General features: G+C 39.7%; 2 protein-coding genes across 2 annotated transcripts; both read right to left on the minus strand.

Annotated features, from left to right (window-relative positions):
- Nucleotides 1-2,348: 2,348 nt before the first annotated feature.
- Nucleotides 2,349-6,249, minus strand: LOC139944589 (uncharacterized). The gene is made up of 2 exons (XM_071941644.1): nucleotides 5,425-6,249; nucleotides 2,349-3,554 (listed from the first exon to the last, which is right to left on the minus strand). Exons 1-2 carry the CDS (start codon nucleotides 5,927-5,929, stop codon nucleotides 2,440-2,442), a joined length of 1,620 nt encoding a protein of 539 aa, XP_071797745.1. The 5' UTR covers nucleotides 5,930-6,249; the 3' UTR covers nucleotides 2,349-2,439.
- A 1,133-nt stretch (nucleotides 6,250-7,382) lies between these two features.
- LOC139944451 (acyl carrier protein, mitochondrial-like) lies at nucleotides 7,383-15,460 on the minus strand. Its single transcript, XM_071941468.1, has 5 exons — nucleotides 15,255-15,460; nucleotides 13,654-13,785; nucleotides 12,509-12,596; nucleotides 11,138-11,237; nucleotides 7,383-9,734 (listed from the first exon to the last, which is right to left on the minus strand). The coding sequence occupies exons 1-4, from the start codon at nucleotides 15,426-15,428 to the stop codon at nucleotides 11,146-11,148; spliced, it is 486 nt and encodes a 161-aa protein (XP_071797569.1). The 5' UTR covers nucleotides 15,429-15,460; the 3' UTR covers nucleotides 7,383-9,734; nucleotides 11,138-11,145.
- Nucleotides 15,461-16,515: the final 1,055 nt, after the last annotated feature.

Genomic DNA, 16,515 nt, shown 5'->3' on the forward strand with positions numbered 1-16,515 from the left:
AAGTAATTTTTGTTATGCTAATAATTGTTGTGATTAATTACCAATAGTGTCCAGTGCCTAAATTACATCTTTCTAAAAGAAAAAACTACGTTACCATTGCAGATTATATCCCACGTAAGTTTTTGTGCTAATTTTGAGCAATTTATACCAAACGTGTCCAGTGCCTTTAAAACATCTTTCCAACCATATTAGCATGCCGTTTATTTGAATAGAAATCTACATGAAAAATGATATCACGGGATTAATCTACATACAAGTATTGCTTTCGATATTTACAGCAGCTCTATGTTAAAGGAACACGTTGCCCTGGATCGGTCGAGTTGGTCTTTAAAAAGTGTTTGTATTCATTTGTTATAAAATGCATATGATTAGAAATATATTTTAAAAGTAGAATATAATGATCCACACAAGTATCACTCGAAATTGCGTGGTTTTCCTTTTACCTCGTCGACAAACACGGTCGGCCATTTAAGGGAGTCAAATTTTTGACTCCCATTTAATGGCCCACCGTGTTAGTTCGCAAAGTAAAAGAAAAACCACGCAATTTCGAGGCAGATATTGTGTGTGGATCATTGTATTCTACTTTTAAAACATCTTTCTAACCATAAGCATTTTATAACAAACGGTTACAAACGCTTTTCAAAGACCAACTCGACCGATCCAAGGCAACGTGTTCCTTTAAGTTTGACAATGTTGACACTGGGTCACACCGCAATTGAAACTGATACTAGGGGCCTATGTTTATATTACATCCATTCATTTTACCGAATGTAAGTATATCAACGACGTAGAGTACATTTATTTATTTATTTATTTTCGGTTTAAAACACAACACGTTGTCGGTAGCATCTACATGGCAATACTAACATAAAACGTTTACAAAATTTAAAAATTCTACAAAAGATATGCAAAATCTGGACCAGCCAGATGTTAGGATAAAAAGTTACAATATATATAAACTATTAATATTATCAAGAAATTTCAAAATGCTGACTAAAGAGGAGTGATCCGAGTGGTTTGGAAAAGAATAAAATATTTTCCTGTATTTCATCTCTGTGGGTTGCAAATTAAAACAGACCTTTCTGTTAAAGGCAGTGGACACTATTGGTAATTACTCAAAAAAATTATCAGCATAAAACCTCATGGTAACGAGTAATGGGGAGAGGTTGATGGTATAAAACATTGTGAGAAACGGCTCCCTCTGAAGTGACGCAGTTTTCGAGAAAGAAGTGATTTTCCACGTACTTGATTTCGAGACCTCAAGTTTAGAATTTGAGGTCCCGAAATCAAGCATCTGAACGCACACAACTTGGTGTGACAAGGGTGTTTTTTTTTCTTTCATAGTTATCTCGCATCTCCGACGACCAATCAAGCTCAAATTTTCACAGGTTTGTTATTTTATGCACATGTTGAGATACACCAAGTTAGAAGACTGGTCTTTGACAATTACCAATAGTGTCCAGTGTCTTTAACCAACCGTGCTGCTTGGCATGGACGGCCAAATGTTGGCATAACAGTAAAGCGTGTTTAAGCTGTGTGACACTATCCAACATGTCATTTCAGTGCTGGTTGTGAAGCTAATGACTCTCAGAAAAGTGAACTTAGCCAAGAACCCAATGGAGAGAAGACGAAGAAGGAAGTTTTGTTTTAGATGTGCGGAAAACCCAAGAGATTTATTCCAGGGAAAACCCACTCAGTTTTAGCCAGATAGGGACTGAAAACCCAATCAACGTAGTGCCGCGGCTCGATTCGAACCGGGGTCCCAGAGGTGGAAGGCGAGGAAATATATTTGTGCAACGTTAATTAAACAAAATACATCCCTTGATTGGTTGCTTTGTTTTCATCAAATATCCCACAAATTTTGAATATTAATTGAGTACCACTTTTCAAACTGTGTTTCAAATCTTTTTTGAGCTTTGTATTTATCATGGCTTCCCATGTTTCCCAAGCCTTGGTGGGCAAAAGTCGGGCTGGGGCCAAGGTCTATATTGAATACAGACAGGTAACAGGTATTACATGGATCAGTAAAACACAATTTAGTGATCAGGCTGCTGGAGACTTGCTTTGAGCATTTTTTAATATTTAGTCTTTAGAGTTGATTTTTATATTATTTTTCCAAGGATAGAACGCCTTAATCACAAGGCTATACAGACGGCCATGGCCGGCCACTTCAAGGTGAAGTGACAACAAAGTGGTTTGGGCTGTTGACCCTAATTAACAGCAACCAGGGGCTGCCACCTAACTCCTGTGGCTAAAACATGGTTACCTCATTCACAGTCCGTAAGATGAAGGCTTGGGTATCATCTACTAGGAGCCTGGCTGGAAGAGCAGAATTCACTACCATGAAGTTTAGGGGCAGTATAATGCGCCCGCCCCCCCCCCCCCCCCCCACGATCCTTGGAGTGCCAAAGTTGGTATATACCACGAGGTGATGTTTTGTTAATGGTGATGATTAAGTAACGAGAACTCTTCTCTGTCGTTGAACTCGATGGCAAGGCAAAGACCAAGCGTTGACACGAGCAAAGTCATAGTCTCAATGTTCTTCACGGGTGGATGTTCGGTGCAGTACGCCAAGATCTTATCGCAAAACTCGTCGTACACCTTTCCACCGAGACGAAGCTCGCCGATCCGCTGTCTGAATTTGACCCACTGACTGTTCAAGTCGAGCCCGCCCACCGCCACCAGCGGGAGTATCAGAAACATGAAGATTTCGGACCAGATCAGACGGTCTAACTCCTTGCGTGTGGCGAACGCTAAGGTCGAGTTGGCTAGGTTGCCTGTAATGTCGAGTATATCGAAGCCTGAGGATTCGTTGACGGTGATGAGAGTGAGGTTGGTGTGATGGTCGACGTGCGTTGCGTAGTCGTAGTAGATCTGCGTGGAGAAGGCCCATGTTGCGATGGCGATAGTGAACATCACCCAGTTGGACACCAAGCTACCGAGGCTGCCGAACTCTTCCATGCACGCTGCTAACCGCTGACGGCAACGGTCCAGCACGTCGATGTGCTTCCAGAGGAACCTCAGCTCCATGTTGAACTGCCGCTGAAATGAGAGCCGCATCAACACCATCAGGTAGCAGAAAGCACCCCATATGGACATGCTAAGGGTGGAGGCGACCAGTGAGATGATGTGGAAGTTTATACTGTCCCCGAGGAAGACGAAGTAGATCAAACACCTCCACACGCTGTTTAGAATCGGCCAGGCGAGACATATAACCAGGAACGCCTTGTTTGGAAGACCACGATTCGCTAACTCAAGATGCTGCAATCTCTTGACGATGTAGCGGATGTTGAGGGCATTTGTCCAGCTGTATTTCCAGCAGCTCTGCCTCCAGCCAGGGATCAAGTTGATGATGTTAGCGACGAGGCAGAGGGTAGGGATGGAGATGACGAAGAAGACGAAACCCGAGAAGATGACCAAGTCGACCTTCTTGTCTTTGTAACCCCAGTACTTGTCCAAGTAGTAGAAGAAGTCGATCAAGTTGAGCACGATGAGCAGGAACTGGAAGATTGTCGACACCACTCCGCTACCGTAGTGGTTCCAACATCTGACACCTGTTGTTTGACAAAAAAAAAAAGTGATTGTCATGTATCGGTATATTATACAAATATTGACTGCTTCGAGTGCTATGGTTAAAACTATGACTCCCGAGGTGATCCCAGGAGCGTTCTATTTTAGAAAATAGAACGCTACGGGGATAATCGAGGGAGTCATATTTTTAATAATTACACGAGTAAAAGCAGTCAATATTTGTTTTAACACCCCAATCATTGCTAAATACTGTACTATTATTATTAAGTTACAGACCTGAATGCTACAATCCACGGACGACGCGAATACAGATTGCAAAAACTTTTATTGTGCTGCATGTAGTGTCGTGCAATCCGAAATGGTTACAGACTATTAACTTATCATCATCGTACACTCAACGGACGTCTGGGTACTGCACGCCGTGTGCTAGTCTTCGGACTAGCGCACGGCAAACCGACGCACTATCACACGGCAGTCGTCTAGCAAAACTAAGACATGTCATGTGACGCGCTCTAAACCAATGAGCAGGCAGAATACTTGTAAGGGGTGTTATAAATATCAATAGTATGGACTTAATGCTCTGGAAACCGATCAAGGCGCATACAAAAAACCAGGGGTGGCACGCAAGTTTGTGTTCAGAACAAGCGAAGAGAGAACATAGCAAAACAAGTGGGATGTAAGCTCTCTGTTTTAGATATTCAAAGATGGTGTTTGACGTAGTGTGGCTGTGAGCTTGTTCCATTGACAAAGGCATGTTGACCACAGCAAGATGTTTTTAATCTAAGTATATGTCTTGCGTTAAATTGAATGCGAGACATCGTCACAGAAATTGTGTGCCATTTTGGAAGTGTGTGTCCCGTGTTTTACCGCTACAGCTTACGAAGTGTGGACATGAAAACAACAGAATTACACATAATGTTGAGACTTGAAAGACTATGTGGACTTACACACGTTCACACAGTGTTATTTACCGTGTTGAAAAATACATTATTTCATTAAACTAAAAGAAGGGGAAACCCCTTATTCAAATAAAATATTATTACGTCATTGACACGTTGAAAATCTACACCAAGCTTATATATCCAGAGGGCTTGACATTGACGTTGTATTATACATTTCCTTGTAGGCCTTAGCCTACCTGGTATCTTAAATATCCACTGTAACTCCCTTATGGATTTCCCCGAGCAGATACATTTCTTGATTTCCTCTTTACTAAATATTATACGTTTCAAGTGTGGGTGGTTTTCACTGTTTGTGGAGGGTGTAGTAGCCGTAATATGGCTTTACGCCCTTTAACCTAAGCAAACATAAAACCATATTACAACATTGATCTAACCCGTTGGCTGTTTGTTTTAAAGGCAAAGTATTCCTGTGTTGTTGTTTTTTGTAACCGTTCCAACGTTTCAATACGATTATGATTGCGCTTTTAAGATATCGCCGAAAATCCGGAGCATTATGTCCACGCGTGGAAGAACAACCCCTAATAGGAATATACAACTAACAAGCGTTTCCGCGGTAACGCCCATTATATTCATTTTTTAGGGGTGGGAGGGGGGGGGGGGGGGTAAAAAGGTTATATCTGTTCCCATAACCGCGGTTCTTCAACGTGAATTGTATCTCAAATGCATTACCCAAAGCTGCCGTAACTCTTACCACTAAGTTTTCATTGCCAATAGCTTTCAGAGTCGTCATCAAATTAATATACAAAACCCATGGTGTTTTAGCTTTGTCAAAGGCTAAATATTGCTTTCATTTACACTTTCGGAAAGATTAAACAATTTTGTACTTTCAGTAAACACTTTCAGTAAACCTGCCAGTGTTATAATAATTACAATCTTGGAGAGTAATCAAAGTTTGTACTACATCTGGAAATAAATAACTTCAAACACCTACCTATTTCAGCATCTGTGTACGGTCGATAATTTCCATGGGCGTCCCACCACTCACATCGGCACACCGCACAAGGCTCTTGGGCGGGTAGATTGAACCGAATCACCCCTTCACCTTGATCAGCTTCGTCATTGACCATAAACTGGAAGAGCTCGTCCTCGCGCTCGGTCACTTCGGTAGCCCCAAAGCAGAGGTACCTCGGGACACCTTCCCCCCGGACGACGCAACGCCTCTCGGTGGCTGCGTGGTGACACCGGACGCACAGGCGACGTTTCGCCACCGCGGGCCGGCAGTTGTACAGGCCGATGAGTTTCAGAAGGAACCAGATAAAACGCGGCCATCGCTGGTGGGTGTTAGTGGCGAGGACCGGTTGTTCTAGAGGGTCTGCTGACCGGCGATTTGCCTCGTCTTCATCTGCCGTCTTCCAGTCAGGTTTCCCCCCGTACCATGGACGAGAGGACTCGCATGGGTTAACAAGTCGCACGTGGCAGTCATCCGAAGAATCCATTGTTCTCTCAAACAAGTCGGACCACACAAGTTATTTACCTTCTTGAAGAGCAAGTCATCAACTTAACATCTTCATCAGACCGATACAACTCTTTGTTATGAACGAAACTATACACAAAACACTCCACAATTGTTATGTCTTTCTGTCACGGCCTGCAACTTGTAGATAATCGAGTCTCAATAGTTTGAATAATACAATTTCCTTATTAATGGCGAACTGAAACGATATTACACAACTTCTTGCTTCTTCGTGAACCACTGGGTGATAGTCCCTGCAGACACACAGTTGGCGGATTGTGATGCAAATGTACTGCTGGCTTTTGTTTTGTGATGCAAATGTACTGCTGGCTTTTGTTTTCATAGCATAAATCCTTCAGTCCTTCAAGTTGCGGTTTCTATTTATATTAAGGGTCAGTACAATCTCATACATCAAGATAGGCATTGTGTTGCGGATCAAACACAAGTTCAGGAAGCAGATGCATTAAATATGAATATACTTTATTTATCCTCCAAGGATATTAAAACCAGAATATGTAAATTTAATAGTTGGATAACATTCCAGTTTCTTCCTTTTGCGAGCTTGACCCTCGTCTTTATAACGTATAAGCTTGAGTCATATTGGTTACAAGTTGAGGATGTTTCGTGAACGTTTAATGTATTTATAAACAAAGGTTCCGCTTTGATTAAATGGGTCAAGCTTGTCAAAGAGGAACTCTACACAAATAAATCATTTTTTCCATGTTATTTTTAAGGAAGGTCACCCAAAAGTTCTAAAAATGGAGATGTATTGGTTGACAAATGTGGGAACTGAAATTCAAATAATTCTGGCTTCAAGTTTAGGACATCCCTCCTCAATAATAAACTGAAGTGACAGGTAATAATTTGAGTATAACCAAATAGATGTTTCATTTGCACCACGGATAATTTTGGTTAGTTTTGGTTTTACCCTAACATCGTTGTGTTAGCACTGTATATTCAGTACTTTTCCCGAGTTCAGTGAAAAAAGTCACAGGCATATTACTCTGGTGGGATTCGAACCCTCGACTTTTGCAATTCAAAAGCAAACTAAACAACCGAAAGTATAACTTCATATTACATGTATTCACTTAACAAAAATTGAGAAAAACAACAAATTTCCTCGATGTTCTAGTCGGCAACTTATTGCCAGGCTCTACAAATGGGGTTTTCCCATTATATCAGCAAACAACAACGCAAGTATTTTACAACATAGTTATGGGCATGCGCACATTTCCGAAAAAGAAGGATTTATCAAGTCTGCTGCCACCTAGCGTCCCCGAAAGTCTTACTTTGTGACTCATACCTGTCACTAAACATTGGATGAAAACAGTATGAACTCAACAACAAAAGTGTCTTCAAAAAGAAAAAAATGTAAAAGAGTAGTTTCACACACAAATACACATTCGCACACAAAATAACCACCATTACTAATGTAGTATTTGTATAACTCTGTAATCTTATTTTAATACCATAACTGAAAAGAATAACAGAGGCACCTAGAGATCATTCAATTGAGAACACACACAAGGGATGAACACTTTTAAGTATAGGCCTAAGCTTTGATTACAGTTCACTTCTTTTGTTCGATTATCATATTGCTCATTAAAGCTCTTATATCAGCTGTCAAAGATTGACCTAGAGGAGCCAAATTTCATAAAGCCTGTAAGCGCAAAAATGCGCGAAGCACAGAAAAGTTTTGCTTGACAAAAACCGGTTACCAGCGAAAATTACACGAAGTTTACATTGTTATGGCTGCCCTACTGGTGCCCCAGTGTAAAGACAATTTTCAAGTAGTTTCTCTGCTTAACTGTTTTTATGAAATTGGGCCCAGGCCTGTGGAGTTCGAATCATTCCGTAAAATCACTTGTTTATGTTATGATACCAAGGAAAAAACACTCCAAATTCCAACCACTACTTTGTCATCAGTGAAATTGTTTCTTTCCTTAACCCTAATTCCTGAGGTATGTAGGAATCTAAACCGTCATTTTTTTTTCTATCACATCTTTCATAACATTTTGGGTCAACTCAAAACGAGACAGGCAAAGTTGGAAGCTTAGATTGAGACTTTCTAATGATGCCAACACACTGAGGAGCGGTGAACAAATATGAACAAAGCATGCTCATGTATACACAAACTGGTCAAAGCCAAAGCTGGGCCTACAAAAACTGACATAGACTAACCCTAGTGTCTTTGATTGGAATGACCCACTAGTTCAAAGATTTGAGTGGTCCAGAATTAGCACACATTCCGTTCTACATGGTGTGGTTGTTACGCAAATCCAATTAAAAAACCAGAGGACCGGTCCCAATTCACTCCAAGTGGTCTGACTGACAAGTTCAGTATTCAAAAGCATCCAAATTTAATACAAAGTATGCAGTAGTGAAATAGCTGACAGACTTGTGACGTAAAGGAACACGTTGCCTTGGATCGGTCGAGTTGGTCTTTGAAAAGCGTTTGTAACTGTTTTTTATAAAATGCATATGGGTAGAAAGATGTTATAAAAGTAGAATACAATGATCCACACAAATATGCCTCAAAATTGCGTGGTTGTCCTTTTACCCCGTCGACTAACACGTCAGCCATTTATGGGGGTCAAAATGTTGACTCCCATAAATGGCCGACCATGTTAGTTCACACAGTAGAAGGAAAACCACGCAATTTCGAGGCAAACTTGTGTGGATCTTTGTATTCTACTTTTAAAACATCTTTCCAACCCTATGCATTTTATAAAAAAAGGTTACAAACGCTTTTGTTTTGACCAACTCGTCCATCCAAGGCAACGTGTTCCTTTAACCCTAATTCCTGAGGTATGTAGGAATCGAAACCCTCATTTTTTTCTTCTATCACATCTTGCATAACATTTTGGGTCAACTCAAAACGAGACAGGCAAAGTTGGAAGCTTAGGGTGAGACTTTCTAATGATGCCAACACACTGAGGAGCGGTGAACAAATATGAACAAAGCATACACAAACTGATCAAAGCCAAAGCTGGTCTTCTAAAAACTGACATAGACTAACCCTAGTGTCTTTGATTGGAATGACCCACTAGTCCAAAGATTTGAGTGGTCCAGAATTAGCACACATTCCGTTCTACATGGTGTGGTTGTTACGCAAATCCAGTTAAAAAACCAGAGGACCGGTCCCAATTCACTCCAAGTGGTCTGACTGACAAGTTCAGTATTCAAAAGCATCCATATTTAATACAAAGTATGCACTAGTGAAAAAGCTGACAGACTTGTGACTTAACAAACTAACGGGTCCTGCTGGCTAGTCACTGAAAAAGTTAATAGCAATCTCTGCAGGTAATATGATATGTTGGGTTTTATACTTGTGTACAATGTCAAAGGCCTAAGTTAATATGACAACAAATAATAGTACCATGTAACCGGTGTATAGACCCCTTGCACATGACGTCAAAATCCAGAAAAACAGTCCCCTCACCGAGGGCAATGAAGAGCTATCATTGGTTGAGAGACGTGCGCAGCGCGTAGATGTGTCCATCGTTTGACATCAAAGATGGCGATCAATGCAAGGGGTCTATAAAGCGGTGACCTCCGTCTTGACATCCTCGCTCACAGTGATTGGTTGACAGTGGTGTAAAGTCTGCCCTCGGTCTTGTAAATCACACTCTGATCATTTCGTAAGACGCACTGAACTGCACGATAAAAAATCTGGTTGGGTCAGTTCTTCCACATCTGTATAGATCTCCACTTCATTCTTCTCCAACTATATCGGTACATGCTTCCACTCAAACAAAAATGTGATCCTACGTTCAAGGAACATGGAACTGTGAAAATAAAAAGAGAAAAGGGTGGTTTCAATAAGTGTTATCTTCTTAGTCCGGGTGTTTTGGACTGTGACTGCTGTCTTTGACTCGATACTTAACTGGCAAAGTTAGAAACTTGGTTGAAAGATTGTGTACAAGTAAATTGATTTTAATATTTGTTGTATGTGCTCTTCACTATCGAACCTTACTCCCTAGGCCTACTTGTATACAGATTAGCTCAACCCTCCTCACTAATGGACTTATCACACCAGGCAACTTGAAGGCAACCAACTACAGTGCGTGCTCCACTTGAGTAGCATATCGAGTCATTTCCCAAATAATGTCTTATGATCCCTAAGAAAAATATGTGAACATTCAAATGAGAATGCTCTTTTTCTGAATATTGCCTGGAACAGGGCCCAATTTCATAGAGCTGCTAAGCATGAAAATTTGCCAAGCATAAAATTTATTCCTTGATAAAATTACCAGCCAAAAAATAATTTCCATTTGTCGCATAGTGCGTGTTACTAGTGATCAGCTTTTGTTTGCTTATCCTGAAAATCGCGTGAAAATTTGGTTGATAATCCTGTTTTTAATCAAGGAAAAGATGTCATGCTGAGCAAATTTTTGTGCTTAGCAGCTCTATGAAATTGGGTCCCGGTTGCCTGTAAATTACCTTGTGTGACATGGACCTTATGTCACTTAACACCAATGTTTGAACATTGGTGGGTTGACCCTGTAAAGCTATTAATATTTGGGCCTACAGCCTACAGTACTGGATCCTTCATTTAGGCAAAGATGATATAAAATGATTTGGAATGGTAAGGTAAAATAGATGAGACAATTTTGTACAAAATTATAGGTATGGTTAATTACTTGTGTGGAAAGACATTAATGTAGGATATGAGTTGGGTGGGGGGCATTTAAATCTGCTTCTGTAGTACTGTCTGATCAGTGGCCAATTTCATAGAGCTACTAAAGCACAAAAAGTAGCTAAGGAAAAACAAATTATGCTTACCAAAATAAGGTTACCAGCCAAGCTTCCTTGTCACGTGTACAATTGTTGACTGGTATTTTCTTCATTTCTGCTAAGCAGAAAACTGTTAAGTAATTTTTTTTTCAGCTTGAAAGCAGCTCTATGAAACTTGGCCAAATTTGGTCTTTGTAATACCCGAAAGGGAAGAGGAAGTGCACTTCACCAACCGTGGATTAATCTTAGGACTTAGGATGAGTTAAGTTTCATATCCAAAGTATTAGGATGCATTGATCCCATCCTAAGTTAGGACAGGTTACTCGTCCTAACTCGAGATAGGATTAATCCTAGCGTTTCGCGAAATCGGCTGCAGAACACTGGTATTGGTACACATAATGCTTAGTTTAACAACCCCTCCAGAAATGTGCTTAGTATTGAAAAACTGTCCTACCTATAAAATTATTCAAACGCTTCCATCTTGTCTGCTAAATATTCTACAACGTCTTTTGGTGTGAACAACGCCTCAGCATGTTTATCGGGAATCTCCAGAGCTGTAGATGTAAAGAACCGTTAATACTTATTATTTATCACCACAACCTTCCATGAAAATAATATTTTTTTGGTCAAATTGAAATAGATTTTGAATGTTACATGCGTACGCGAACCGCGGACAATGAACATGCTAAATGTATAGTCCAATATTTTGTTTTCTTCACACAAACCTTCCTATATGAATCAGCATACTCAAAGGTGGTATGACATCTCCGATTTGTTTTGCTTCATGAGATATCTTATATCACAAGACCACGGACAGTCATTTCAAAGTAAGGGCTACTCACTTACTGATTTGGGATATCGACCTAATTTAACTTTCACCAGGGGCAACCACCTACTCCTTGCGCTTAAACAGGGTTACCTCCTTCACAGTCCGTAAGGATGTATGTATGGGTATCATCAACTAAAAGCCTGGCTGTAAGAGTAGAACGCACTACCTTCCTTCCTAACTTGCTATAATGCACATAAAGGTTAAGTAACCCATGCCTAACATTTCCTGTAATTTATATATTTTGTCAGGAATGCCAGAAGATCTTTGACCAGTAGATATTTGACCCAGAGCCGGAAATAGAGCATCGAGCTCAATCCACGCTAATTAAGTTAAACACACATACATGTACAAGCATTACATAACACTATAAAACATGTAAAACATTTACATGGAATCTAGTAGTATTATTACAACCCATTAATATTATGAGCCTGTGCCGGTTACACGATTACCGTCTAATCGTTCGGTTACATGTTTACGATTTTGAACGTGCCCTGAAACAGACCACATTTGGATCTCGATGTACAGTAGTTACACTACTGTCACTTTATGTACAGCTTTCAAGAAAGACTCTGCTAGGGTCGAAACGTCAGGCCATTAACTATTTTTTGCATTTATGTACAGTAGTTACACTACTGTCAGTTTGTGCATACAAAGCAAACACATTGAGCATTTGCCCAGTACTTACTAACACTCATATAAATAGCAAATTGTACGAAAATATAGTAACAAAAATATTACAGAAAATGTAAAAAAACAAACAATTTGGGCCAGCCACACGAGATGAAAACAGAAAAATATCACAAATTGCACCTGCAGAGGCAAACATAGACAGTGAAAAATAACACAAGCTTTACACCACACATTAAAATGGAGCAACTCAGCAAACTCTTGTCTGTTCACACTGTCTATAAACTGAACAAACTACAGGATATTTTGTCACCTCAAATTGTACATAATACTCAAGGCAACATTCATGCTTTTCAGAAATCTTACCAAATTCGTCTTCAACTGCCATGATGATTTCAACAACGTCCAAACTGTCTAGACCAAGATCGTTGATGAAGTGAGCATCAACTGCCAGCTATACACAAAGACATAATGCAGAATGTATTATTATTAAATTTATTTATTCAGCATACTACAAAAGACAAAAATAATACAGTGTAAGACAATGATCGAAATGAAAAAGGAACATACGATAGAGCCAGCAACACATGCCAGAACTAAAAAACGTAAACCTAATAATAACCGTGAACTGAGGGCCTTTCGTTTCCAATGCTACTGGCTATACAATATACACAGATTGATTAAATAAATAATTGGAAATTAGGATCCAAGTTTTAGGTGGTATGTTAAAAAGGTGGTATAATTAATAATAATAACAATTTATTCTTCGGTGTTTCACAAAAAAATCTCTAAATGCTGTGGAGGAAATCGCAACAAAATATGCAGTAACTCTGTAAACAAAATAAATGCTTAACTTGCCATTCTCCATATAGTAAAAACACAAACGAGTAAAAGACATGATCACAAGAAGTCTTGTTAACAATTTAAAATTGCAAAAACTCATTTAAGTAATGTACAACAACTTAAACAAGCTAGAAAGAAAACTGTTTCAAACAACTCTTTAAAAATGTTGATACAAAAAACATTATTTTAAAGAAGTAACCATTACAAGGCAGAAACTTAAATGAAAGTAAAGGCATAAAGTCAAGGCTTGTGGTAAGATGCCCGATGGACAGACAAACAGAAAATAAAAGACTTTCCATTTCATAGGATTTTCTATTTCATAGCGCTGCTTACCATCAGCACACGAAAAGGAATGCTAACCTAACCTAAACCTGCAGCCGATTTCACAAAATCTCGAGTTAGTACGAGTCCTAACTTAGGATAAGTTCAATGCGTCCTTACGTTTTCGGATACGGACCTGAACTCGTCCTGGCCTAAGTCCTAAGTTTAGTCCTAAGTTAGGAAGAGTTTGGTGAAATCACGGCTGGTGCTTTTCTGTATGAAAATCGAACGAATGAAGTCTAATAGTTCACTTTCCTGTTTATGGGGAGCATCAGGCATGTTTTAATAATGAAACTTTAGTCTTTATCATGATGGATAAAGAATACATCACATACACTTACACTCACCTTATCTCGGCTGACTTTGTCAAAAAGTTTCAAGAGTCCCATAACTCTCTCTTCTATTTGGGCAAATGTGGGATCAGGCAATTCAGCATAGTGGCGAACACTTTGAATCAAGCTTGGCCTGAATACTGGAACCTGTATCATGGTTAAAAAGGTTAGAAAGATTAAATTCAATTGATATAACAAAATGCAAATTTATATCGTTGCAGTACCCGCTGCCAAAACATAGGTTCAAACTGCCTCTAGCTACCGGGCAACCTTGGTAGTCTAGTTGGTAAGACATTGCTCTAGAATTGCAAGGGTCGTGGGTTCGAATCCCACCCGAGTAACATGCCTGTGATATTTTTTCGCAGGACTCAGGAAAGTACTGAGTATATAGTGCTAACACACATCGGCTTTTTGACTTTTGAACAACTTCAAAGACAAAGTTAGAGAAAATCGCAAGCAATCATCATAATCATCATGATCATCCATCCAAAAAGAAAACGTTACTTTTATTTATAGGCCTACTAAATTACTAAATTACTAGTTCACAAAAGAATGGAAGTTAGGCATAAACAAACAAATAATAACAGAAACAACTGGGGTAACCCCTACTCCTATGTAAACGGCTGTGTGCAAAAAGTGTACATACTGGTACCCTGTGCGAGCTTCGTGGTTCCGTGTATGTTTTGTACACAAATCACGGATCGTACCCGCCCTCTCGTGACGCATTTTCGCAAAACGAGGTCGGGTAATTTTCAATTATTGTTGGCAGAGGAGTAACACGTACAGTAGATAGGGAATCTGAAATTACGGTAAGAATTTATCATTTTTAACAATTTTTGAGATTGTGGAGTGGATTCTCTGGTCAAAAGAATACACATTGATACATCAAAGGACACATAGAGCCTAATTTTGGCGAGATTAAAAAAAAAAAAAAGAGAGATTCCTGATGCCGAAATTCATTGAACCATGGGTCGTTGAACGCGTGAGAGATATAAACCTATGAGGTTACGGGAGACGATAGCCGGACGAAACCGAAATAGTTCTAGGAGTAGGGTAACCCCCACCCCCCTACATCTAGAAACTAAAAGGCTCCCCCGTGAGCCTTTAATATAAGGGTATTTTTACGAAATAGTACACAAGCTTAATTCACATAAAACAGCCGTTGTTTGTATTCGCCCTCACGGGCCCACAGCTTGGCAGGCCGATGACGTCATGCTGATTTGCATATTCCAAGATGGCTGCGCCGTGTACGAAACGATGAAATTAGAGTCGGCGAAAGGTAGCAAAGTTATTGTTAAAAATTTCTTTTAATTTCTTGATTTGTTTCACTTTTAAATACACACAAAGCGAGCTAATAAATAAGAGTAAGGTGAACACATTCAGCCGGTTTATACTGCCGGGTGGCTTGTAGATAAGGCGTCAAAATGTTTTATTTCTTAGCTGCATGAGGAAATGCTGTGGACATGTGGCTAATAAGGATTCAGCTATCCTTGGCAACACAAGTGGTGCTAAGGGTGGACATGTCGGAATCACACGGAAAATAAGTTACATCACATGCATTGCAATAATCCTTTCTCAGTTCCAACACTCAACAGAAGCCGTTCACGTATTCTTACCTCTGAGACGCCTTTAAAACTCGAGAAATATCTACTCCGACAACAATATGGTGTGCAAGATCCGCTTTTCAATATTGCTGTGGCCGCTGCTTTGCATACAGTTCCCCTAACATCAAAACATTTTGCGAAACTTTTTAAGTTTCCAAGAGCGGACACACGACCTAGAGCAGCCATTTTGTTAAAGTGAACTTCCCACAATGCATTGCGGCTAGACTTGTGGACAAGTCGTTTAATCGGCCCCACGTGGTACTCCTCATTTGATACAAGTCTACATTACAACTAGAAGTATTTTACAACAAAACTGCTTAGTTAGGTTGTTTTTCCACATTCACAGTGGGTTTATTGCCATAGTTTAGTTTGATGACTGTAGGGTCTGTAAAATTCAAATAGTTGTGTAAATATCTGCCGAATACAATTTGTTTATGTCTATAACTACGTTGAATAATACACCGGTCCTCGTCCGACGATCACCGAAATTAAGCAACGTCGGACTTAATTATTACATAGATGGGACACCGCATGTGAAAATGATTAACATAGGGGTTTATTTTGCCCTAAAGTTATCTTTTTATTTTATTATTTTATTGTTTTATATTAAGGAGCCAATAAATTAATGTTTGACCTAATATAAAGAAAACGTCCTTTCAACTCGAAACCCAGGAAAACGCATTGTCACGGGTGTAAAACAGTGGGTTTAAAACACAAGGGCCTACTTTTTTTTGGGGGGGGGGGGGGTAATTCATTGCTCCAACGATACTTGGTATACACTCGGAAAAACGATATTGATGATATTATAAAACAATGTTAGGAACGATCCCTCAAGTTGAAATGCAGTTTTAGAGAATGTAAAAGAGGCAATTTTCACGCAAACAAAAACCATCTTGCGAATAAAGAAAATAAACTAAGCCCACATTTTGTTATTTTATGCAAAAAAGTTGAGAAGCACCAATTGAGGATACTGTCTTTGAATTACCGAAAGTATATATACCATGCCTTAATTAAGGGAGCAAATCAATGGATCCTACATTTCCCCCAGCATTAAACATGTCGGAATCCTTCATTCAGTTTCCATTGCTTGTCATTGTTGTGGAACATTGGCAAAAAAGGTTGTCCCTCCAGGATTGGTCCCTGTGGTCAAGTTTGGGGCGGTAGTTTCAATCTGAGAAAGTACTGAAAGTTCATTTTATTCTATCAAACACCACCCCCACCCCGCCCCCCCCCCCCCCCCCCCGAAAAAAGAAGAAAGAAAAAAAAACTAAAA

Source organism: Asterias amurensis, chromosome 11 (assembly GCF_032118995.1).
Source record: "Asterias amurensis chromosome 11, ASM3211899v1".
Taxonomy (NCBI): domain Eukaryota; kingdom Metazoa; phylum Echinodermata; class Asteroidea; order Forcipulatida; family Asteriidae; genus Asterias; species Asterias amurensis.